At 31.7% G+C, this 26,116-nt stretch overlaps 1 protein-coding gene across 3 annotated transcripts in view; it reads left to right on the top strand.

The window, feature by feature from the left end:
- Positions 1–25,704, top strand: part of LOC145693259 (uncharacterized) — a 282,473-nt gene extending 256,769 nt beyond the window's left edge. For 2 of the 3 annotated variants that reach the window (XM_081769097.1, XM_081769095.1), the window contains exons 4-12: positions 6,505–6,742; positions 9,544–9,707; positions 10,926–11,050; positions 12,076–12,228; positions 15,079–15,217; positions 16,316–16,487; positions 18,619–18,762; positions 19,831–19,960; positions 21,616–25,704. In XM_081769097.1, the coding sequence (XP_081625223.1) occupies positions 6,505–6,742; positions 9,544–9,707; positions 10,926–11,050; positions 12,076–12,228; positions 15,079–15,217; positions 16,316–16,487; positions 18,619–18,762; positions 19,831–19,960; positions 21,616–22,027 (1,677 nt within the window). In that variant the 3' untranslated portion in view covers positions 22,028–25,704. The remainder of the gene's footprint in view (positions 1–6,504; positions 6,743–9,543; positions 9,708–10,925; positions 11,051–12,075; positions 12,229–15,078; positions 15,218–16,315; positions 16,488–18,618; positions 18,763–19,830; positions 19,961–21,615) is intronic. The other variant, XM_081769096.1, reaches the window with a different exon arrangement.
- The last annotated feature ends 412 nt before the right edge of the window (positions 25,705–26,116 follow it).

The following is a 26,116-nucleotide window of genomic DNA, read 5'->3' as shown; positions in this document are numbered from 1 at the left end:
TTTTCCAATCTGCTTCCACTTTATTTAACAGACCATCTGCACTGTCTTTAATTTTCGCAGTCGCGAATTCTAAAGCGCGATTTAGAAAATTAAGTTCCTCCAATAATTAAATTGTTTGTTGATTACTTCAGCGAAAGAATTGCATAAAGAAGGAACGAAATTTTGATACATATATATATATATATATATATATATATATATATATATATATATATATATATATTAAATGCTGATTATATATATATATATATATATATATATATATATATATATATATATATATATATATATATATATAGAGAGAGAGAGAGAGAGAGAGAGAGAGATAGATAGATAGATAGATAGATAGATAGATAGATAGATAGATAGATAGATAGATAGATATTCATGAAACGGAAAAATTTTCTTGACTGACTTGTCTTTTTTCTTATGGTATTCTATATAGGAGATCTACAGTTAATACTGAATTCGAACTACAGTTCTCCAACCGGAAAACACGTGCAATAATTTGGATAGGTTGCCAAGAAAAATAACAACTATATATATATATATATATATATATATATATATATATATATATATATATATATATATATATAAAATACGAATATGCATATTGTGGAATTAGAGACAGCCCTTCCGTGGTTCAAGCTAACTTCCTTAAAAGTTTAATTATTTTGAGGACGAGAACGTTTAATGGGTGCAACAGAAATGACTTAAAACAGTGTTTTGTAATTAGAAGTACATTAAATTATTTTAACGATAGAGCTGGTTAAATCTGATGCCAATTCCTACATGCAATACATTATTCCATGAGAGTTACTTACAAAGCAAAGTATAATAATAATAATAATAATAATAATAATAATAATAATAATAATAATAATAATAATAATAATAATAATAATAATAATAATAATAATAATAATAATAATAATAATAATAAACTTTGAAAAGTAGATTCGCTCGTTTCTGCTTCCCAAATTAACAAAATATTCTGTTTTTTTACTGGGCTGTGACTATCAGAAGGTTGAAAATTACTGCTTAAAAGCTCTATGAAAGTACATAATTGAGTGTAGAATTTTTCTAGCTTACAGTAGTTCGATGTATTGTATGTTGTTGTTAAAGAATGAATTTATTTAGGCCCTGAAATGAATGACCTAAATAGACATCTGAAAACTAAAACAAAAATAGTAAAATAAAGTCATATTTCAAAATATTTATATTGTTAATAGTAAACTTTAATTTTATACAATAGTTAACATTTCAGACTTTCAGCGGATAGTGTATATATTGTGTAAGATTTTAAATATTCGTTTCAGGTGAAAAATTTAACATTTGTACAACAGCAACTTTCTCAATTCCAGACTTATATTGCTGAAAGGAAGAATATTGGGGATAGTCAGTTAAGGGAAGTTAGGAAACAAATATGAAAACATTACTTTACTTCTTTCTGTTCGATCCATTCAAAATCGTCAAAAAAAAAAAAAAAAAAAAAAATGCTTTACGTTCAACCAAATGACAACGAACTGTTTCTACATTTTCAGTTATTAAACGCATCCTCCTATCTTTTCAAGTTAGTTTGTAGCTGCTGAAAGCCATATTCGTCTGTCACAAAGACACACGTTTTTGTTCTTTTCTTTTTCTTTTCTTTTCTTTTCTTTTCTTTTTTTTTTTAACTGATGTCATTTCTATCTACAGACACATTCTCTGGGAAAAATTAATGCAATTCTGTGACCGAACCGAACTCTTTCCAAGATTCCTTTCAAGGGCTCTCACTTGGAAACAACAATTTCCTCCGACCTCTTCAGAGCCTATATATTTTCATTTAAGCTTAAGAGGCAAAATATGTCATTCGTGAACAGAAAATCCTTTTCTCTTTTCTTATTATAGTTCTACCACTTCAGTAAAATTTAGCTTTTATTTCTAAGATTAGACGTGATGCTAGTGTTTTAAGGTCAGACGAGTTTCTTTCTTTTTCTTTTTTTTTTAAATAGCATCCTTTGTGTCGTTATTAGCCATTGGAAGTGTTTTCATCAAGTTCTTTCACAACCTATGGGAAATCGATATCAATATACGCTCATTGATTGTACACCTTTTAAGCTTTTGGGAGGGGGGCAAAAGAGAGCGATGATAAATTAACACTAGGCTCAGAAAATTATTCTATCTTCTAGGAATATGTGGGCGGTTCGGGTAAGCATAGTGGTAAGCACCACTTTCGTAAAATAGAGTTATTAAGTGTAAAGATTGGCATTGAACCATAGAACAGTATGTAGGTAGTTTTATTTTGGAAATATACCTTTATGTGCCAGAGGAAGCTTGCTTGCTTGTGTATTACATTAAATTGCATAGGAATGTTTTTTTTTCCACTTCACTCGAAGTTAGAAAATATGACATACCATTATGTTTTTCCACATAATATTAATTGCCACAATTTGTTTAAGATGAGTTGAGAAAGGAATCTAACTCAGTATCTCCATACTACCAAGCGAGGACATGAAATCATTATTTGACCAGATTCAGTACATTATGGTTTCCCAAAAGAAATTATTTTGATTTTTTGGGGAATGGATTATATTCCTTTCTCAATAGATCTTAAGGTGGATCACCACCCGGAAGTCAGTACATATTTTAGCTCATTCCCTTAACTACTGCGCAATGAAACGTTACATATTATAAATATTGTACTATAAGATAGAGTTATGTTTCAGCTACAACACAAGACACTGATTCATTTGGTTGTGTCTTCTGATATCGAAAAAGATAACAAATAAAAGAAAATATTTGATTCGTTTTACAATGAGCACACAAGATGGCACTTGCTGGTAGATTTACTAGAAATGCTCCGTTTATTTGTATGTGTAAAGTGTTTTAAGATAATCTTATCACGAAATAGATATATTTGTTTGACCGTTTTTCGTTTATGTTTCATATTTTATTTAAATATTAATTTACATTTAAAGAAATATATTTTGAGACGAAACTTGCGCAGAACGCCATAGTGCGTTGTTGCCAAATTTGTACGTTGACTGTAGTAGTCATAATAACAAAATTCCTGGAATCTAGCGTAGCAGTTCGAGAAGCGGAATCGCGGTAAGGTCGAAAACTAAGTTCTCCAGTAAGTATCTAGGCAGAATCCCATGATTACTCCCTTTATTATCTGGTTTCAGTAAACACTCGACATTATCTGGCAATGCTGCACTTTTCAAGCAGCGTTTAGCATAGCACCGAGAACACCTAGTGATCCACCTTAAACGAATTGTGGTAAAATTAATATATTAGTATACAAAGTTTGTAATTTAAGAAAACTTAAGATCTTAAAACTTTTATGGAAACCTGTCTACAATACCTGATATATTTACATATGCGTTACAAAGTGATCCAAAGACCTCGCTTGAATAGCCACTAGGAGATTGAGATAAGATTTCTCTCTTCGGTCCCGTGAATACAAACGCCTTGATTTACAGGCAACCAGCTCAACGCTTGGAACGAAAAAATTGCATAAGTTCCAGGCACCTTCATTTTCCTCCCCTCCATAGTTCTATTCCCCTCCCCTTCGCCTTTCCAGCTCTCATCGTAACTCCTCCCTCTTATTAAAATTGAGACGACAGCAGCGTTTCATACGTCACATCATCTCGCCGACTCGTCGTCAACTCGGAAGAAAACTTAATTACCAGAAGAAGAATATCCGGTTCGTTTGTGTGACGTCATAGCATTTTCGTCATACGCACAGTAAATGGCCTTCAATTAGGGCTCATTCTCCGTTCGCGTTTCTATCTCTGCATCCATATTTTTTTTTCTTTCTTTTTACTGGTGCAACTGCAGAATAAATATAGAAAGGAGAGAAAGAAAAGTATAGGGCAATTACATTAGCGGAATGTATTTATAGGCAAGAATATATAATATGATGTAGGATATCATGACCTTGGCTCTGGATTAGTTAAATCAAGTTGTACAAACATCAACTGACAGACAGAGGATGAAACAAACAAACCAACAAATTTAAGCATTGTGTCGCAGCAAAATTAGCGCAATTTTCCTTCTTTTCAAAACATGTGTGAAACATAAAGACAATATTAAAATTTTGAAGAATATAGGCCTCTATAGAGTGCACAAACTAGTACGTATAAAATAAAACAGACTCCCGCTCTCCCTAAACGTCTTAGTCCATACGGTAATGTACCTTTTCTAAATTTACCAGTTTCTCCCCCCCCCCCGCTCCAAAAAAATCTGCTTTAAAATGTACTCTTTATGTTTCTAATCGCGAACTCTAAAGCGTGGTTTAAAAAGTTAGAAATACCTCCAACAATGCAAAAGCGGACATTAAAATTTTTAATCGTAAATGACCAACGCTTTCCAAAGTGTGGTGCGTTGATTTGAGGCCTCGCGAACACATAGTTCTTATTTTTTTTTTTTATTCATACATGATGTACTTATATTATTTACTTTTTTTCACTGACTTAACTTGTTATTTGTGCGTAAAAAAAACTAATGTATATTTTATCACTGAAAGTACTTAATTTTTGCAAGTACTTATATGCCTGCCGACAAACTTCGGCGAAACATCGGAAATACCTTATTTTGATGAGCATGTGAGCCACAGTTCAAGGGTTTTGTTGTTGAACTTTATGTTAAAAAGGTTTTCCGTGAGTAAAAGGGATCAGAGGCATCATTTGGGAAGGGGGGTCAGTTTGAGTAACACGAACTATTTAATAAATCATATATGAATATACTAATAAAAAGTGAAACTCTTATGTCACTGGGCAATCTTGCTCCCCACCACCTCTGCCAAAATCTGAAATGTCTCTACTGAAAGGGGTTAATAAATACTAGTCGAAGGAAGTTTCTATGAGTGTTTGAACAGTAGCGTATTTATCTAAACGAAAATCCTCTTCTGATTTTGTTGATTCATATGCAGGACGAACTGGAAAATGTGCCATTTTTAAAACAAAAAAATAAAAAAGAATTTCCTGTTAGTTATATGGTTAACATATGAGACTCAGGAGGTCCGTTCGATTTCTAATGAATCGTATATCGTCCAGATCTGATGTTTACCTTTAGACCCATCTCTCGTATAACCTCGATGCTCAAGATATTTTCAAATCAACCACTCAACAACAGAACACCAAAAGTATTAGTTTTTGAATAATGCTTGAGAGTGAACGGATTTCTTTAACCCCTTCAGTGCGTAATTTTCAGATGCGAACCGCTGTAAAAAGTGTAGTTTTGTTGAGAACTTTGGATGTTGATTCTAAATCAGTTTCAAAATCACTAATTGATAACTCGTCCTCGATGTCAGCATCGTTGAAATATCGTTTTGAAGCCATTACTGTACTGTCTGCTCTCAAACAAAACAAAGAATGAAAACTATATTTGACGAAGCCCAAACTCTATTTTAATTTCTTTCTTTTCTTCTTCTTCTTCTTCTTTTAATTAAGCAACAATTGAAACCAGCTGAGCGCAAACTCGCTAAATATTGTCGGGATAACATTACTCATACTATGGGCAAGTATATTCGCCATACGCAATACAAAATAGCCAAAGCAAAATGAAAGCGTATATATACACCACCCACACTGAAGGAGTTAAAAATAAATTTTTGACATTCTCTTTGTAAAATGAAAATGGAATGAAATATTACAGTTTGACGTTTCACAATTATGCCTGTTAGGCTAAGGGAGACGGATGATTAAAGCAAGTGAATGATGATGAAAGAATTGATAGAATGAGCATGTAGGAGGAAATGGGAGACCCTACGGACACGATGTTGTCCACCACAAGCTTACTTGGCCGGGATCGAACCAGAAACCTCACCCATCGGAGGTAATCACTCTACCACTGAACCACCGTGCTCCTCGACATTCTTTTCGTATACTTCCTCTTCCTACTTTTGGATCGTTAGTTTGGAGTTTAACGTCCCTCTGAGCAACGAAGCCATATAAGATGTGGCCTACAGCCTCACATGGGGTCCGTACCACATGAGCTTTTATCGGGAAGAGAACCCAGGTCTCCCTCGTCAAAACCGCGTACACTAAACATGTAGCTCCAAGGAAGTTTTCAATGCACTATATCAAAACGAAATGTATCCCTCTGGATGGTTTCTCGCCCTCTCCACTGATATAGTTTCTAGTGTGTACTACTTTGTTACAAAATGTTCATGGTTCGATTTGTGGTGGAAGAACCTTAAAGTTTGAATACATTAATTTGATTACATACTACCTTATACTGTAGATTATATCATAGCTTCGATACTGAAAACGAACGCTCAATTCCTGTGACTAATGCTGTGAATTTTACTTCAATCACTCTTTTACTTTAGTAAATTATTCGAATAATAATTTTAATAATATTCAAAGAATTTAAATTACGAGATTATTCAAACTTTTGTAGCACTACTGTGCATTATATGACTATGTATTTCAATGCGTATTACTTCAATGATTTCGAGACTGGAATTAAAAATTATGAAATTAATATATTTTCTTCTTGTGGCTTTCTTTACAGCAGAAATTACCGTCGTTGACGAATGGGAAAAGCATATCATCGTCCCGTTTGAATTTGCACCACGAATCCCGGACAAGTTCTACGAATGCAACTCCTGTGTCGACGTTTCCTGTGTTAAATAACAATAAAGGAGAGGGAATAGAGACGCCAACGCAACAGCGAAATAGTAACCTTGCTTCGAAATCGGAAGGAACGCGGTTCGACCCTCAGGGCAGAAGACTACCTCTAATGCCTTCTGGTAAGATTTTAAGAAATTATATTGGATAATACAATAAAATATTAGAAAAAAGATTTATTTAAATTTTTCCTGTTATTGCTAATCATAATCAATAAGTATCAATTAGCGCTACCAAACTTTCACTCATAAAAAGGAACGTGTGATAATGATCCATTATCAACCCACTATTGGATGGTGGTATGTCTACCTTTTCTCCACACCATTTGTCTTGGATAGTCTTTTTTCATATTACTCCAGTGCTTTTTGATTTTGTCTTAATATCTTGTATGAGGACGTTTCCTAGGCCCAATTAAGAATTGATCTTGTCCACTGGTCATAATTTCTTTTTGCAACATATTCTGCCAACTACTACCGCAATGCCTTTATTCTCACAATAATATTCATCAATTTTGTTGTCTTTCAGTTGAAGATATTTGGTCTAAAGATTATCCTGCTAGTCACGCATGTTTTGATCAGCTTTCTCTTCCCATCCTCCTATCATTAGCGAGCCTATAAGGTCCGCAGAAGGTAAAGAGGTTTCTAGTCTGCATTGACTTCATCATCTCGACATCACCTTCGGTTGATCTCACATTTTAGTGTGTAGCTCTCCTGAATCAGACTCAGACACCATTCGCAGACCATATATATTTGAATAGCCAGTCTCTGTCAAATATAAAAGTGGGCGGGGAGCAAACAGAACAAGTGAATAGTTTTCTAGATCTGGGTAGTATTCTTAGTAATGACATGAAGTGCGAACGTCATGACCTTCCATGACAGGTCACCAAAGAAAGTAATTTCTCTTTTCTTTTGTCTTCTTCACCTCTCTTTCTATACAGAGGGAGTAATAGAGAAACATCAATACCGTCGGTAACGGAACGGAATCGGAAAACTTATATTTTACTGTGTTGGAATGTGAGGCATGTTAAATTCACTTGAAACTCTTTTGTTCGAAAAGCATTTTTATGGTTGAATATGCTAGAATTTAATTTTTGTATTTTCTCTTTCATATTTTGAATGGTTTTCGGCTTCTCACTCTTTCTCTCTCTGATCTCTCCCGTTCCCTCCCACAGTATCATTCCTTTTCTTTTAATGTCCACTGAAATAACCTCGGTATTTCCTTCTATTGTTCTCACCCTCTCCTCTCGACTCTCCCTTTCCTAAGAAGAAAGAAGAGACTTTGGGCAGGTGACAATTAAAAAAAAAACAACGAATTTTTAGATGAAATTTCTCATCAAGAATGATAAGTTTATTTTTTGTGGTGCAAAAAATATTACAAAAGTGGGAAGCATTCTACGGTGTTAAGGTAAAACGTCGTAAGCCTCATTTCCAACTTTTTTTCAGGAGAGCAAAAGAAAAAAAAACAACCTCTAACTTCCATCTACATCTTTACAAGACGCACGCCTTTATAATACAAGCTTACAATATTTTTCTCACCTATGGCCTAACCTATAGTGAGCTGAATAAGATAAAAATCCACGTTTACAATTTTATATATATATATATATATATTAATTGAAAAGCTGTCCTGTGGAGAAAATCTATCTTTGCGTGCTGTGCGCAATGAGTTTGACTCTTTTACGTAAGGTTGGAGTCAGCACACGTAAGAAATAAATCACAAACCGTTGTTACAATAAATATTACAGGTACTGTTATAAATTCTTTTTCTTTACCTTAAAAATAATATTTTCTGCCTTCTTTGTATCTTCCAAAAATAATAGGAAAAAATAATGACAAAATTCAAAATAAATTATTTTATAAATTAATTAATTATAATTGTGGTAGGGTCTACCACAATATTATATAATTTGAATATGTAATATACTGCATATACTTCTTGAAATATAAAAACTATATGATTTTTTCTTCAAATTCTGTATTTATGTACTAATTCTTACAAAAGCCACTTTGCTCTAAATGCATTGATCTTCTATACTTTATCACGATCCATTGATACGTTGTTCACAAACCATACTCGTACTTGAACTTTCAAATCTAACAAACTAGAAATAGATATCTCTGGGTTACTCTCAATAACAAAAAGAAAAACTGAATTCTTAAAACACTGCCCGATAGTTCAAAACTCTTGGCCTACCAATAATCACGAACTTTCAGCAACTTTCGTACTACTAACAATATCTATATCTATAGATCACTTTGCGATTAGGGTGGCGGATTGTTGCTCCTTTTGCACATAGAAATGTCTTCAAGATCTCTATTTATGTTCCTGGTCGTGCAGTCACTACTTCGGAGTTTGATAGTATTCACACCATATGTAATAAACATTCGGAACAACTTAAAACTTACTAATAAATACTTGTACAGAAGAGAAGAATCCGGCAAAGAAATGTCAATTGAACACAGTTATTTATCTGCACGCAGTAGACTCGAGTGTTCGCTCTTCCTCTCTTTGATGGTGATGATGCACCATTCTAAAATTTACGGAGAAACACTTTCTTTAAACTTATTGAATAATTCTGACGTTTAATCACTTTTCTCCCAACTGTTTTGTAGGGCCTTGATTATGTTGTTCTTACACACTGATATACTTTTTATAATAATTTTCAGCAGCTGATTTAAATATTTCAACTATAATTTATCTCGACTTTCTTAAAATTGCAATCAGGTACGTTGTGTATTCTATCTCTTGTGGACATTCTTGCATTAGAACTTTGTTTTTAAATATTACATCCATGGTTCTATTATTTTTTAACGTTTCAGCTAAATCTAAAAATAAATAAATAAATAAACTTCTGTTATTCTGACTTTACTGGTAGTTTTCCTTTTGGAACTGATATTTACGTATTTTTGTTGGTTGTTTTCAGACGCTTTAAAATATTATGGCAATCGGCTTACTGAATACGAACGAACAGAAATCGAAAGGTATCCGGAAATTTGGTATCTAGGATTGGATGCATGTAAAATTCATGGAGAAGAAGGTGGATCGCAAAATGGAGGCTATGATGACGAAAATGGAAGTTACAATAAGGTTAGAACACCATGTTTGTATCTTTAGAGCAGTAGGCTAAATTATGAGAGAATGTGCATAGGTAAATTATATGCAAAACTATGGTGATTAATATAGATTATTTTCATTAGATACAGTAAGTGTACATTCTATTTTCTGATTTTCTTCCTAGCCTAGAGTAAGTAGCCTATTGTAGGTTTCTGATGAAGAAAGAATTTCCTGTTTCTCATGTATTTCAATTAAAAATATGAATTCCATATATTTCAATACAGTAAACATCGAGACTTGCGAGCTCCCAACTTACTATAACACTTCATTAATATGAGGTTTTAAAAAATATGTAGGAAACCTTTATTTTTATTGTTTACGAAATTATTACATTGAGGTTATTAATAATAGTGTTTTATTTGTTGTTCGTTTTTACTTAAAAAAAATAGTGAGAAGGGTAAAATAGGAGAAACAACAATTAGGCTTTCAAGTTATCTTTGAACAGATAAAACAAAATAAAATAATTAAGCTTTGCAATAGCTTAATAATTAACTTATTTCAAGGTTTTGAATTTCTGCATCACTTGTAAACAAACTTGGATTAAAAAAAAATACCATGATAGCTTGTAAGTTAACAATAAACGTAAACGAAAGTAATTGGCTACCATATTAAAAATCTGATATAAAATATCAGCACTTCTCGAATAAAATTTGTAACAAGCTTAAATTAGAGCGAAAATCAGAGAACAAAATATGAATATAAGATATTTCCCTTTATTTAAAAAAAAAAAAAAAAAAAACGCTACAATACTATGCTTCATACAAAACTGTTAGATGGGAAAGTATAAATATTTTAGATTATAAAAACCTAAGTTGTCAAAACTGAGAAATTCAACTTCCCAATACTTGAAAATAATTTGAAACCAGACCTGCAAAGTGTATTGTGATTAATTAATATATAAATCTTCTATTTATGTGGCACAGTAACAACATTATAACAAATTAATTTTAGAACTAAGAAAAACTCATACTTTGCATTAAGCTTGTAACAACAATGTAACTTTTGTAAACGAAAGTCAATCGAATATAAAGCTTGATATAAATTACTTTGTGTGTAGTGAAACCTTTGTATATTTGTTTCTTAAATGTTTGATATTTCTTCTAATCATAATATGTTAAGTACCTTAATATAGCTTGATGTTCATCACACTTTTAGTTATACATGTGTATTTTTAATTCATTACAAATACAGGTATTGCATGACCACATAGCTTACAGATATGAAATTCTAGAAGTCATAGGTAAAGGCAGTTTTGGACAAGTCATAAAGGCGTTGGATCACAAAACAAATCAACACGTCGCCATCAAAATTATCAGGTAAGTAATAATAGATCAATTGGACTAGTTTCTTGGTTACACTGTATACATTAATCAATAGTGTATCAATGGTGTATAAATGAGTGTTAAATTACTTATAAGCAAAGTACGTACGTACGCGTATATCAACTTTTAATTTATATTAACATCACATGTGTGCAAAGATGGTATAATTGGTTATAACATTTTTATTACTGAAAGAAATAGCTGAAATACCGAACGATTATAGCAGTTTTTATTACTTTTTTTTTTTTTTTTTTTTTTACGACAACCTTATCTTAATACTCTTAACAACTGGAACTATGGAACCAGATATAAGCAGTATTAGACTAGAACTTATAAGCAGTATTTTCATAATTGGTAGGAGTGCGTGCGTTACTGTTAGATGTACTGTTACTGTTACACAATCTGATAATTAACTGTGTAATTTTTGCATTATATATATATCCAGCAGAACTATCAACTATTACTATTACTACTACTACTACTACTATTATTATTATTATTGTTATTATTATTATTATTATTATTAATATTATTATTATTATTATTATTATTATTATTATTATTATTATTATTATTATTATTATTATTATTATTATTATTATTATTATTATTATTATTATTATTATTATTATTATTATTATTATAGAGCGATTGAATGGGTGAAAAAACATAACGATACTATAAGTGCATACATTTTGTTTTCGAGAACAACGAGCTTAAAGTTGATTAATCCCGTTAAATTTCTTAAAGAAAGTGAAATTATAAATAATGTGGCAATTAACATTATTCTGCTTGGATCTCTTCACCATGCGAACTTTCTAGTGTGTAGTTGTTATTTATGAACTTCTCTTAATTCTGACCAAAATGTTACACTATTGCGATTTCCATTCATAACGTTCAATTACATGACCAGATTTGCAAGCGATTGACTTAATATTTCGTAATATTAAGATTCGTGACTTCTTGTTTAAATATAAGAGGTTAAAACTGAAAATTATTATTGCATTTTCTTATTACAGAAACAAGAAACGATTTCATCACCAAGCTCTGGTGGAGGTTCGAATTTTGGACCACTTACGAAAGAAAGACAAGGAAGGTGCACATAATGTCATTCACATGCTAGAATATTTCTACTTCAGAAATCATCTGTGCATCAGTTTTGAGCTCATGAGGTAAGTGATGAGTAAAATCACAATACATGATTATCATTTTTCTAAATACATTGCATCATTCTGTACGAAAAGGTCAAACGTTGTATATATTAAGAACTTCATACGCATCACTAGATGTCATGAAATGATTGAACATCATTTGTAGTCTTTCTTATAAATTTTGCTCGAGTTGTAACGTATTTTATAAATGAAATAAAGGAAAGCAAAACAGAGAGGAATTGACCATTTTATTTGATTTCCAGTAAGTCAAAAACAAAAGAGAGAAGTGCCTGCAGTCACTAACTGTAAAGTTCGATAATATTAGTGAATCACGCCATAATATTATTAAATATTTCAAGACAAAAGTGACTAATAGTATACTTGGAATAATATAAGAAACAAATTTATATTTAGAGAAAGACGTGTTACCCTGTTGCTTCATCGTGATTATTCTGCTGAGGCTTCTCTATAATCACCGATGTTAAAAAGGGTAATTATAGAGAACGCCTCAGCGGAATACTAACGATGTGGCAATAGGGTAAAACATCTTCATATAGAGTTAATTTGTTTTTAATTTTGTTTCGGGTATACTTTCTATATTAACAAATATATTAATTGTAAAGTTTGATTTGGTAGTATTAACGGGTGCAATTTCCAGCCGGCAGCTATTATAAGTCAGATTTTTTTTCTATAAGTTATTCATTGAAAAAATCACATATCTCTTACTGTCTCAAAATAGCCCAATCCGTAGGTACAATAAATGCAATCAACGTTCGAATATTACGAATAACTTACAGTAGGTAAGAAAAATATCGTGTCTTGTTCCTTGCATATTTACGTGGAGTTTGTCCAAGTTTAGTGGAAATCACATGGTAAATTATTGAGATACTTTAAAAATAATATTTAGTTACACACATTAGCACAATAAACTTTTGAAGGGAATAATCACGCGTTGTTAAAATAATTTTAAGAAAATTTTTGATGGCATATCATTGGGTATTTGATTAAAAATTAATTCATCTCTTTAACAATTCAAGGTCATATTTGGAAGACAAATTTCTATCACTCTTAAAAATTATGCCTACTATATAAATACTTTATGCAGCTACACTGACATTTGTAACAACACCATCGATATGATTCACAAACATTTCTTTTCCTGACAAAATATATTATACTGGCTGGTAATAGAGACTGTAATCTTCATCGTCTTTTGACTTAAATCTATAGTAGTACAAGGATGAGTCATAAGTCTTGCAATATTGTAGTACACAATATACTTGTATTTATTACAATACAATGAAAGCAGGTTAACATTCTCCTCGTATTGAACTTTCTGCAGCCACCTTTCTGCCATTTCCTCGATTCCACGTCGATATTACATCTTGTCCCTAGAGGCAAAGGAGTCAGTTACTGCTGTTTTCTCTTTCTCCTTGTTTGTCAGGCATCGTGATTTCAGGAAGTGCGCCATGGACCGAAACAAGTAGTAATCCGAAAGGGTAAGGTCAGGACTATATGACCGGTGTGGCATCAGTTCGATTTTTTTTGTTGCCTTTTCTGAGCCGAATGTGGTATTGAGTTTTCCTGTTTTAGTTTTACAACATTTTTACAATCTGCATGAAAATATCTCGAACCGGCGAGTTGCTATGATATGTTTCACTGCACCTTCCCCTTTCACATTACAAATGTTTTGGGTTTCTGCCGCAGCATTAGGCCCATATAGAAACTCGTACAGTAACAGTTCACATATCAGACGTTGCTGAGCACTCATCATCAATGCCACTAAAAACTGACTGAAGATACTTACGGAGTGGCAGCCTTTGTGTCAAATAGTTTGCTTGCCACACTATACCTTGGGCCAGTTTGACCTTGTCCTTACGGTCTATCACGCGCCTGTGGTTTGGGTTCTCGAAATATTGCAAGATTTATGACTCTTCTTTGCAGTTTCTCGAAAAATTTAAAAGACGAAATCTTTCGATAGAAAGTTAACACATTAGAGAAACTAGATGGATGGAAGGATGTACAGTAATTTAATGGAACTCATTGAACAATCTCATATAAATAATGGAAATAGCATATACAATACATTAATAAGAAACGAATTTTTCTCAAAAGTTATTTACAAACACTTTGAAATTATGACAGTGCCTCTTTATATCACTTTAGCTATCAAGCGTATATAAATGAAAATTGTGCAAACTATGTAAAGAAACAAGTCACACTTACATACTGCTAGAGAAAATAGGTTAATTGATTATCTTCCTATATCGTCTGTCGAAATTTCACAATAGCTAGGCCTATATGTTGAAGTGTAGTTTTTAAATTCTTTAAATACATTTAAATGTATACTTAATAAGTGTTCAAAAGGAAAAAAGTTATGATACAGCGCCAGAACACTAGAGGGTAATATCGAGGACTTATGTTGTGCTTGAAAATATGTTATTGAAAAATTAATGCTATGCAAATTGAATGTTGTGCATTTGCATTTCATTTTATTTAGATACTATTAAGTAGTACAGCAATAAATTGAATATTGTATAACTTTTAATAACTTGGTAGTAATGTATTTAACGAAACCAGAAGAGTTTGTTCCTATTCTGCCTTCTATTGTTTCGGAAAAGAAGTTGAATCTATTATCTTGCACACTATAGTGTAATAACTAATGATTTAATCACCACCGCTTTGAAAGAAAGAATAATTTTCATTCAATTAGAATTTAATATATAAATTTTTATTGTACCAGAAAAAAGATGCATCATGTGTTTATTACAATGTTAATTCATTACATTGGTTGTCTATATATCCATTTCAAAAGGTTTTAATCTTTGCACTTTTCGTTCATTTAATGATAATTTGTTTTATCTGTTTCAGCCTAAACCTGTATGAACTGATCAAGAAAAATAATTACCAAGGTTTTAGTCTAAGTCTGATCCGACGATTCGCATACTCCCTTGTACAGTGTTTGCGACTTCTTCATAAGGAGAATATTATTCATTGTGATCTTAAACCAGTAAGTATTCATACGTGTGCTTTAATAAAATAAATTTAGACCTATAGTGATCATTTGGATGTTCTTTATAAACAGAACATTTAGTTTATTGACTTTCCAGTACTATTTTTTTGCAAAATATATATATCATACATAAAATTGCATTGATTCAAATTTTACAATGACTTCGCACTGGAAATTGGGTCCATGAGCAGAGTTATATGTATTGCGTGTAAAATTTAATCATAGGGCCCTAGAACATTAGTTTACCTACGGGCCCGTAATGCTATTAAGACGACACTGGTTACTTTGCACTTACATCAGATTGCATGTTCTTGCCAGGAAACGTATGTTGGCATGTATAAACAAATGTTCACACAAGAGTGGGAGAACATATTAGAGACAGCAAATGTGGTGTCACCTTAACTTTTAGTCTTTCCAAGATTTAGAAGCTATACAAAATAAGGAAGCAACAAAAATTATTGGAAAACAAAACTCGAATTTGAAATTAAGGTTTTCAAATCTTGCTTTATCAGGTTAGAAAGTACAAAAGTTGAATTCAAAAGTTGTTTTTTCACGTAGGTTGGTGGTTCCAACATTCACACCTTCACTGTCTTCGTCAGAAGAAGTCATCTGGAAGATTCGATTTCTATCTCTTCAAACAGTGGAAGTGTGAATGTTGGATCCACTAACCACCGTGAAAATCCAACTTTTGAATTCAATATTAACAATTAAGTTTTACACAATAGTAATGCAGAAAATATATTCGTAGTAGAACCAAAATGGAATTTGGTTTGATTCCAGGCAACACTATTCAGACCAAACCTTACTGGGATCTATCACATCTCAAAGATGGTTTGTTCTTTAAGTAAACATAAAAAGAAACTTACCCAAATGGATCAAAACGAAGTTTTATTCAGAATTCCTTTTCAAGAGGTATTACATTCATGCATTGATTCAAGCATACTTTACACAGCCAGATGTAATTTAATAATTACTGAGTATAAACTATGCTTCCATCCCATCTCTGAGTAAAGCATTTCTTGTTTGCTTTTCAATATCTACGCTACTCGGGGTGTTCTAACTTTTGTTTTAATACTCCTTTCTTTCTTTTTTCAGGAAAATGTTCTTTTGAAGCAACGAGGAAGTAGCTCAATTAAAGTAATCGATTTCGGAAGTTCTTGCTACTCCCACCAGAGGGTGTACACTTACATTCAATCACGGTTCTATAGGTCACCGGAGGTCATTCTTGGATTACCATATGGACCTCCCATTGACATGTGGAGCCTGGGTAAGTAAATGTGAAAATGACCGGAAATTAATTTTTTTCTCTTTGCGTGAAGTTTTCACTGACATAAACAGGTAATGATAGACAGAAGACACGAAGAAACACCAAAGCACATGCCATTTATAATGTTATTTACGTTGTTAATATGCTTATGTCATATTGAAATAAGAAGCGAAAAGCCAATGAAGCAGAATGGTGAATTTAGAACTTCTGAGTTAGAAAAATAGATATAGATTTATAAAATTATTTATTTAATATTTGCACTTTTTCAGGAAACAAGAAAAGGGTTCGTTTAAAGCGGGTAAAAATCAGAAGCAAATGTTGGAACTGACTCATGTAATTTTGAAGAGATCAACATAATCACATCAGAACATTTCAATATGGATGCTTCATTTTCTCTTAAATATACAATAAAATCTATAAACACTAACATTTGGTGTGAAAATCCGGGGTCGATTTTCAATCAGCCTAAATCGTTCGGATTCCATGTTAAACTATAGGTCCATGTCTCATATGTTATTGAGGTTGAAAAAGGAGGTTCAACTCCCAAACAAAAGACCAACCTGAAAACTCGAACACAAAAATGTATGAGGCTTTTGATTATCTATAGATGACTTCCGATAGAATAGAATAGAAGAATATACATATGGGAGAAAATATGAAATACATGACGTTAAGCATTTTGTTCTTTAGTCCGCCACGTTCATTGACATTAATTACCTTGTGGCTATATGGTTTGCGTACGCGCCTTAGGCGCAGCATACTCGGGTTTGATTCGTAGTGGGAACTCACGTGGTTTGGATCCCACGTTAAGCTATAGGTACACGTCTCGTATAGCATTGGTGCTGAATGGAATGCTAAGTTCAAAATTAACCATCAACATTGATTGATATGAGAAAAGAAGAAATAACCGGTTCAATAGTGTAAAAGATTTTAATGAGAAAAGTTAAAATATTGTAAAGGAACTTCCTACAGAATATAGGTAATGTTGCCAGGACAAAAAACCCTCCAAGGATAGCTCTCATGTCAGAAAAATATTCCTATGCTCAGTGTGGAAAATGATGAATTTCGTATGTTTTCATATCACCAACACAGAAAAAAAAATGGAGGTCAGTACTTAATCTTTCAGCAGTTATATTCCAAACTTCCCCTCAAGAAGATATTACAAAAAAGTAATAATTGATAATACATATATAAAGATGTAAATAGGGTTCGAGTCCACCACAAATAGCTCGCCAGTCTAGTGCTTCACACTCTCCTATACGCATTGCACACATCAATGATCGACTTATGGCAGCTTTACCACGATGTCGAAAATTCGGTTTTCCAACCATCTCAGAATAAGCTGTTGTGTTTGAAACACACACAATATATATTATAAACAATTACGTTTTTTTTTTTATTTCGACGGTACTTTGCAGGTACCTCGTATCTTAAAAAAATAAAAAAAAAAAAATAAAAAACTTTACAAGACAAGAGAAAAAAACGTTTGAAAAAGTTATTAGTTAAATGTCAGCGACTTTTCTGATGGAGAAGTCAATTTGTTATCGTAATTGACTTCTTCATCTAAAAAGTCGCTGACTTTTAGCTAGTCTCCAACTTAACAAAAAAAAAAAAAAGTTTTCTGCAAAGGTGTGTTTTGTTTTTGAGATACGAGGTAGCTGCAAAGTACCGTCGATTTGAAGTTTACATAGAGCAATCTCTCATCGAAATTGGATAGAATAAAATTAGAGAGTTGCATTTGGTATTATAGATGTCGGAAAATTCCAATATTTTAGATGGTTAGTTAAAATTCTCCCTCAATTCTTATCCAGTTCAAAAAAACTCTAAATCGTGAAATTTATACTTCAACCTTAAAACACTGATATGGATTAGAATTAAGGAAGAAAGAAATAATGTATGTATTGTAAAGGATATCTAGTTTAATGAGAATAAGATGATGTAATTGAAATTACTAATGAGTAAGGATATACTATTATCGAATTATTAATGAGTAAGGATATATGAGTATCGAATAATTAGAACGGAGGACTAGTATAGCTGAAATTAAAGAGTAAAGTTGGATGCTATATTTAAAAATAAAAAAAAAAGTAGTAAACCATACTTCAACTTTTTAATTGTTTTCTTTTTGTAGGCTGTATTCTGGCTGAACTTTACACAGGCTATCCGCTGTTCCCAGGGGAGAACGAGGTCGAGCAGTTAGCTTGTGTTATGGAGGTGTTAGGGGTACCACCCGAGGAGGTGATTATGAATGCTTCCAGAAAACGTCTCTTTTTCGGTAAGTTTTTGCAGACCTTTCATATTAACACTAGATAACCTTTACGACCCAGCGACAATTTATAATGTTCGTTAAAAAAATATACTGTAGAGGAAAAGATGGAATAAATGGAACACATATAAATCTTAAAACCGATAAATTAACGGGAAGAGTAACAGTTAAGCCACGAAAATGATCGCTAACTTACTTAAAATAAATTTGCCAAATCTGATAGGACAACAAAATGATGTCTTTTAGATAAACAGGTCTTCCTAGAACGACCTATTTAGATCTATGTATAAAATTAGAGGGAAAGAAACGGCATAATTTTCTTTGAATCGAGTGAACTTTTGTTTTGCATTTTGACCCTTCTAGTTTTTCGCTCAAACTGAAGCAGATATGAATCTATAGAACGTCTCCGTTCAATACTGTTGCCTATTTAATTTATATTTCCAAACTACACTCTTAAGACTTCAGGCATTTTCCATATTCTTACTAGAGTAGAGTTTAATTCAATGTGGGATTTTAGAGGATAGATATGGAGGAAGACAGTTAAGAGTGCTCGTAACTGAACGTTAAATTCTGGAGTCTTCAGTGAACCTTCAGCTTACGTTCATCTCTGTTACTTAGATCTCATTTTTCTATTCATACAGCACAAGAACGAAAATTGTGGTTCTTTTTTCCTTTCTTTCCATTTTGAATTCCTTTGACAATAATCGATTATAACGCTTCTATGGAATAGTACCATTGATTTATTTCCTTTACTTCACTACGATAAAGTAGTCTATTTCAACCTATTCATCTTCTTTATATTATTAAAATAATTATTGGCGGCTCTTGAGAGAAATCATTCGTCAAAAATTAAACCTTTATTGCTTCAAAGTAAGGAAAGAAAATTACATAATGTAGTAATTCTTGTATACATTCTTCAAGAGGCGCCACTGAAAGGTAGTCTCCATTGAAAAGCTTTCTTTGACTTGCCTGAGTCTTACCTACAGTACTTCTACTTTGACAGAAAAATAGTTTTAAAAAATGTTATAGTTTTTCATTGAGATACAATCCATAATCCTGTACTATTTTGTTTTTCAGATTCAAAAGGCAATCCTAGATGTATTACAAACAGCAAAGGGCGAAAGAGAAAGCCAGGTTCCAAAGACTTGGCAGTTGCCATTAGGTGTTCCGATGCATTGTTTGTAGATTTCATCGCCCAATGTCTTGAGTAAGTATTTTATTTAATGTTTCCCTTATGTGGCCTTTAATGCAATCACGATTAAGAAAGAAGAGAAACATTGTTACGTTGTTTCTAGTCCTCTTTATGTAACGGGTTGGCCAAAACGTACGTTCGATTTTTAACGTGTAAAACGTTTTTTTTTTTTTTCATCTTCAATAATAATTTTAATTGCACTGTATTCACCGTTTCCTTCCACTACATTCAACTATATTCCAAGCAGCCCCATAGCTCAAAGTTTGTAAAACATTTCAACTTACTGAACAAGGAGCTATTCCAGACGCATTTGTGTCATTAACATTTTGATACTGTCCTCTAAGCTAGAAATAAAATGAAATATACCTATGTTGAGAGAGATAGAAAACACACCTTTTTACTTGAATATCCTGCATTAACTTTCCTCGTAATCTCTCCTATTGCTGTTTAAATTGGAAGACGATGAAAATTAATTCGGAACAACATGGAATGTAGTAATATTAGAAATGGTCAAGAGAAGATAAGACAGTCAGTTGTTAAGTAATTATCAATACAGAAAAATAAACGAAAAAATTTTTCCTAGTAGCCAAGATAACTAGATGAACCCGAAAGGGAGTTATATATATAACCATGATTTTCTTACATTATTCTGCTGATGTTTCCTTTACTGACACAAATAATATAGTTTAACATGGAGGCTCAGATTGAACTCAACAAACGAACGTTCTCTAAAATGATAAGATTTGAGTCTAAATTGGAGCATGTAAATGTACGGGTTGAAACAACGGATGGATTACTTGGAAAAAGGAACTGAGTGTCTCTCTTAGTTCCTTTCTCTATAAACACAAAATTAAAAGAGTAGGTACATTTATTATACTTCGGGTTTGGGAGCTCATTCCTTTTACACCCTTGGGAACTAATTCCTTTTACACCTTAACATAATTAGTATTGTAATCATTTTAGTAAAACAACTTGGAAATACTTAATGTGTTGAAATAGAAGATACAAACTTTATGTTTACGGACTTATAAACTTTTGTGTCATATTTTAACATTTGATGAAAATATTTACTATTACTTTAACTGTTAATGACAATTTGTAAGCTTTTTAAACATTTGTATTGAACGTAAAAAATATAAGGTTCTTCATTTTATAACTTATGTTGATCATTTTGAATAACTCCAAATTCGACTAATTGAATAGCTGTTCGAATAATAGTTCGCAACATATTTTGGTTTTATTATTCAAATAACGAATAATAAAAAGAATAAATTATTAATACTAGAAATATATTTAGAACCTTTTACATGAAACTCATCTGAATTTCTCTTTGAACAGATATTTGGCAATAACGCATTAATTATAGGCGCTGGATATTTTGTGTGCAAATGTAGATCAGAAACCTCTACTACACGACATAGTTTTCAAGTACGTGTTCACAAAATGGTTTCGTATCTCATCTGTAATATACAAGATCATATACAAAAAGAATCTTGCTATTTACATTTATTACTTTTGAAATTCTGCGTATTGAAAACAAATATATATATACTGTATGTATATGTTGAGACTATGTTAGATTACCATAGCCAATATCAGTTAATATCTCATTGACAGTATTAGTTATGAATTGGAAACTATTGATTAATTATTTGTTTTTGTAATTCAAGGTGGGATCCGAAGAAACGAATGAGTCCAGACGAAGCCCTACGACACGAATGGTTGCAGTCTTCTCCTCAGGACACGAAGCGATCTCCGTCAGAAGTCTCCTGTCCAAGGCGACAAACATCCATTCCACCAACTTCAGAGTTGGAAATTCCGGGTGAAGTGGGACATTCTCTCTATAGAATTTATAAAGGAAAGAAATGCATGTCAAAAGAAAGACTTACATCACATCACTCGGGCGATGGCGAAATATGTGATAATAGTAGTTCCAGACACAAGACTGGGAGTAACACAAGTGATCGTGCAACAGCTAACAGTACTCATTCAGCCATTGCAAGGTTGGATGCTGGAGAAATACCTCCAGGCATAGACCCTAGTCTTGATGATTCGGGTACTTTCCTGCCCCCTATTCTTTGAGGGTATTCTTCTCGTGTAGGAAACAGAACTTAGACACTTACCTAAAAACTGTTGAAGATGAAAAAAGAAATCTTCCCTAATAAAGGGATTCCAATTGTGTGTGATTTTTTTCTTCCTCTAAATAATGACTATAATCTGTGACTTACATACGATGTTTGTGAACATGGAAATCTACTTGCAACAGTAAAAAGAGCAGCAATATATGTATGTATTTATCTAAACTATACATATAAATTTAAGAACAAAAACAACATATGCAAGTATATTTTTGTGTGAAATTTACACTCATTGTAAAGAGAAAAGTGACATTCCTTTACAGTTTGAGAACAAAGATTGTCAATTTAATATTTTACACGTGTTTAAAGGCATAAAAGGTATTGAAATAAATAAAATATATACATATAAATATATATATATATAAGCACTGGATTTGGACAGACAATCACTCAGTTTATACACAACACACATGTAAAAACTATACGGATGGTATTGGTGGGGTAAGATACATCAGTATATTCAAATATGTATCTTGAACAAGTTCTATAGTTCTGCACATATCAATACCATTAAATACTGCACACACTTTATTTTGACAACCAGGTGAAGATGATTACTGTCACAAAAGGCATTTACAAGCACATCAAATATTTTTTATCGCAATCAATACTGGCATATCCTGGTATTTTATTATCAGTGTTAACAAAACTGAGTTCTGTGGTAGCAAACAAATTGACTCTACATCCTTAAAATAATGAAGAGGGTGTAATCCTTTCTATGGTTTTGTCCGTTCGATGCGTCAAAGTTAACATGTATTGAAATGCGTGTACTAATTTTAAGAATTCAAGAAAACACATCTGTGGGACACTGATATCTTTATGAAAAATAGAAAGAAGAAATAAAACAGTAATCATGTAAGGTGATTTGTTTAAGAGTACGCTCATGGAAAAATATGTCAATAAAGTGTTATTTATGTATACTGTTATGACACGAATGTTCTAGACGCAAGAGTTAAGAAAAAAAATAAAATTGATAAATATAAAAATACATAGGCCTAAAAGGGTTTAACTTCTTGTTTGTCCAATATGAAAATGTGGTATCTTCAGTTTTTGCTACTGTTGGTTCCAAATGTTGGTGTTGCCGTAAATGTTTCCCTTGGAAATGACTTATGAAGTATTTTCGTACGAAAAACAAAAATGTGTAAGTAAAATACTGGTAAGAAGGTATTTCTAATACATATATATTAGACCTTATCATGTGAATAAAATTAGAAACTTTGTAGAAAAAAGAAGAATAATGATACTTGTACATTGGGTTAAATACAATTTTATGTTTTTATTCAATTTGGAAGTTAAAGCAAAAATTTCAGAAAGAAAATTAATAGATTGATTATTTGTATTTGTTCCTATAAATTGTAAAGCAACAAATACTGCAATAACTCCATAAGGAAATATCAGTAATCCAAATTTGTACTTTCTTAATAGGAAATAAGAAACAAACAAGGCGTACAGATACAAGGCGTATATTAAAAGATAATAATTCCATAATTAGCATTAATCACTTGAAAAGTATGCAAGAAATGAAACGTATCCATATTTTCTGAAATATACTTTACTAATGAAGTGTAACTGAATTTTCAGAGCAACAGATAAAAAAAAGTACTAAAGCTAGAAAATACATGATTGATGAAAAAAAGTGTTAATTGCCTTCTGAATACACATTAAGGATTGAAGAGTAATTAAAGAAAACAATTAAGTAGTTCATGCTAAATTCCATTTATATTTACCTCTTTGAACTCTAGTAACCTAAATTTATTCAGTAATAAATAATTAAATTTTTGTCATTGACAATAAACATGAAATACTCACTCACTTCAATAATAAAAAAAAAATTAGTTCTTATTGCGACATTAATATATATCTGAATGTTATCGAATTAGATTTTCTTTGTCTAAAATATACGTTATAACTTCTGTGTAGCATTTAAAGTGAGGTTACTGATTGATTTAAAGAAAATGTAAAATTACACGTAATTTTAATAGAGTGAAACAAAGAACACTTTTAAAATAAAATAAAATTTTGTTATTTCAATATTTGTTGTTTTAAAGGATCATTCTCTCAAGTAAGTAGACGCAATCCAAATAAAAAGGACAAAGATAGAAAAGTACTTATCACCGTGAAAGTCCGTACGAAAAGAAAACCAAAGCTCCATGAAAGATGTTTATACTAAAAACATGGAATATAATAGACTAATAAATATAAAGAAAGAAAAAATCAACAAAGGAAGTATGTATACCTTATTTACTTGGACAAATACACAGTAAAATTACGTGTCAATAGTGATATATATTGGGTGATATGAGGTTATTGGTTAACACTATAATAATGTCGAATTATCGTAAGTAATAACGTTGCAAATGCATAGACATTATTACAAAATGTATTGCTTTAAAAGTGACTGTGTTTATTCAACACGTAACCAAAGAGTTCTCATGCATGAGAACATTTAGAAACAAGACATTTTTAAAGAAAATAAGTTTTAAAAAGTATGTAATGAAAAACGGTATAAATAAAGCACTAAAAAAGAAAGAAAAAACTGTGATACTTCTGTTCAAATAAGATGATATAACAAAGAAAAAAATTAGAAAACTGCATTTATGATCAACTGAAAATAAAACAATGTTTCTTGTGTTTGTCGTCCTTTATTGTTGCAAAATGATAGCCAATATTGTTCTTCCTTTCAAAGCAAAACAAAACAAATGATAATACAGTATATATATATATGTTTAGAAAAATACATGATATTGAACTGTCTTACAATAGTTCTTTTTGTATGTTGTCAAAAATTATGAGACTGAATAATATCAAGATGCACTAGAGGTTAAAGGTAACTGTTTTGCCGAAAACATGAAACTGTATTGCAGTTTTATGTACTATATAACTAAAAATGATTTTTTGTATGTAGATATGTGGGTGGAGCTAATAACCAACTGCACTTGAATATATATATATACTTATATCTATAGTAATAAATATTTTCCACATTCCGAACACTTATATTATCTCACAGTGTTCTTGGTCTCGCTTATACATAAATAAGCATAAAGTATGTTCAGTCTCATAGAGGCAGACAATGAAGATGGTTTGTAAATGCAAATAGTATCTTAAAACATTACCTATATGTTCGCTACCTGTCAATCCTGTATTGTAAAGCATGTATTATTCTTTGTCATTCTTTACAGATCATGATACTGTAATATAAAGAAAAAAAGAAAACTTGCCTGCCTTAAATGAAACTTAAAAAACAAAAGAAAAACAATTACACTAGTATGCCATTTTGTATTATGTAGTTGTAGTATTTTAATATATGGGGATGAAATAATAAAAAAAAATATCATCTCTCTCTCGAAATACAGAAAAGATAAGTTCCAAAAAGCAAAATGACCTTGTGGCAAGTTCTTACCTTATTCTAGTTAGTGTAAACTTATAACTAAACAACTATACAAGTATATTAACGAATTGAGGAAACAGTCGACTTTTATCACACTAATTCCTCTATAGGTACGAATTCAATGTTACACAAAAAGTGAAAAAATGCATATGACTTAACCGCGACTCGAACCTAGTCGAGTTCAAGATTAAGAGCGTAGTGGTTAACGTACTGGCATTGTATGCCAAAGATCCTGGGTTCTAGTTACGGTCCAGTCATGCACTTTTTTACTCTTTGTGTAACATATGTAAGTATAGTTGCTAGTGTTACAACCAAAAACAAACACGTCATGACTAGTAGACTAGACTTGTAAATTTTACTGTATACAGTGAGAATCCGTTAGAATATTTCCAGTGTACTAAGAGAAATCTCTCGTTATTACCTGTTCTTTTTTGTTGTACAACTAAGATAACTATCCATCTAGGGAAAGTTAACTAGGAAATCAAGTTGTAAATGATAAGGTAAGATTGCTGCTTGTTTATATGCTATTTGGAACAAATAATTTTTAAAAAATAACTGCGAAACATGACATGGTAACTGATACTTGAAAAAAAATAGCTATTGTTCACAAAAAAAGACCTAAACATGTTATTTATACGTATA

The sequence above is a fragment of the Thermobia domestica genome, chromosome 8, assembly GCF_964235325.1.
Source record: "Thermobia domestica chromosome 8, izTheDome1.hap1.1, whole genome shotgun sequence".
In the NCBI taxonomy this organism is placed as follows: Eukaryota; Metazoa; Arthropoda; class Insecta; order Zygentoma; family Lepismatidae; genus Thermobia; species Thermobia domestica.
The sequence above is the reverse complement of the archived record's forward strand: the minus strand, read 5'-3'. Positions and strand labels throughout refer to the sequence as shown.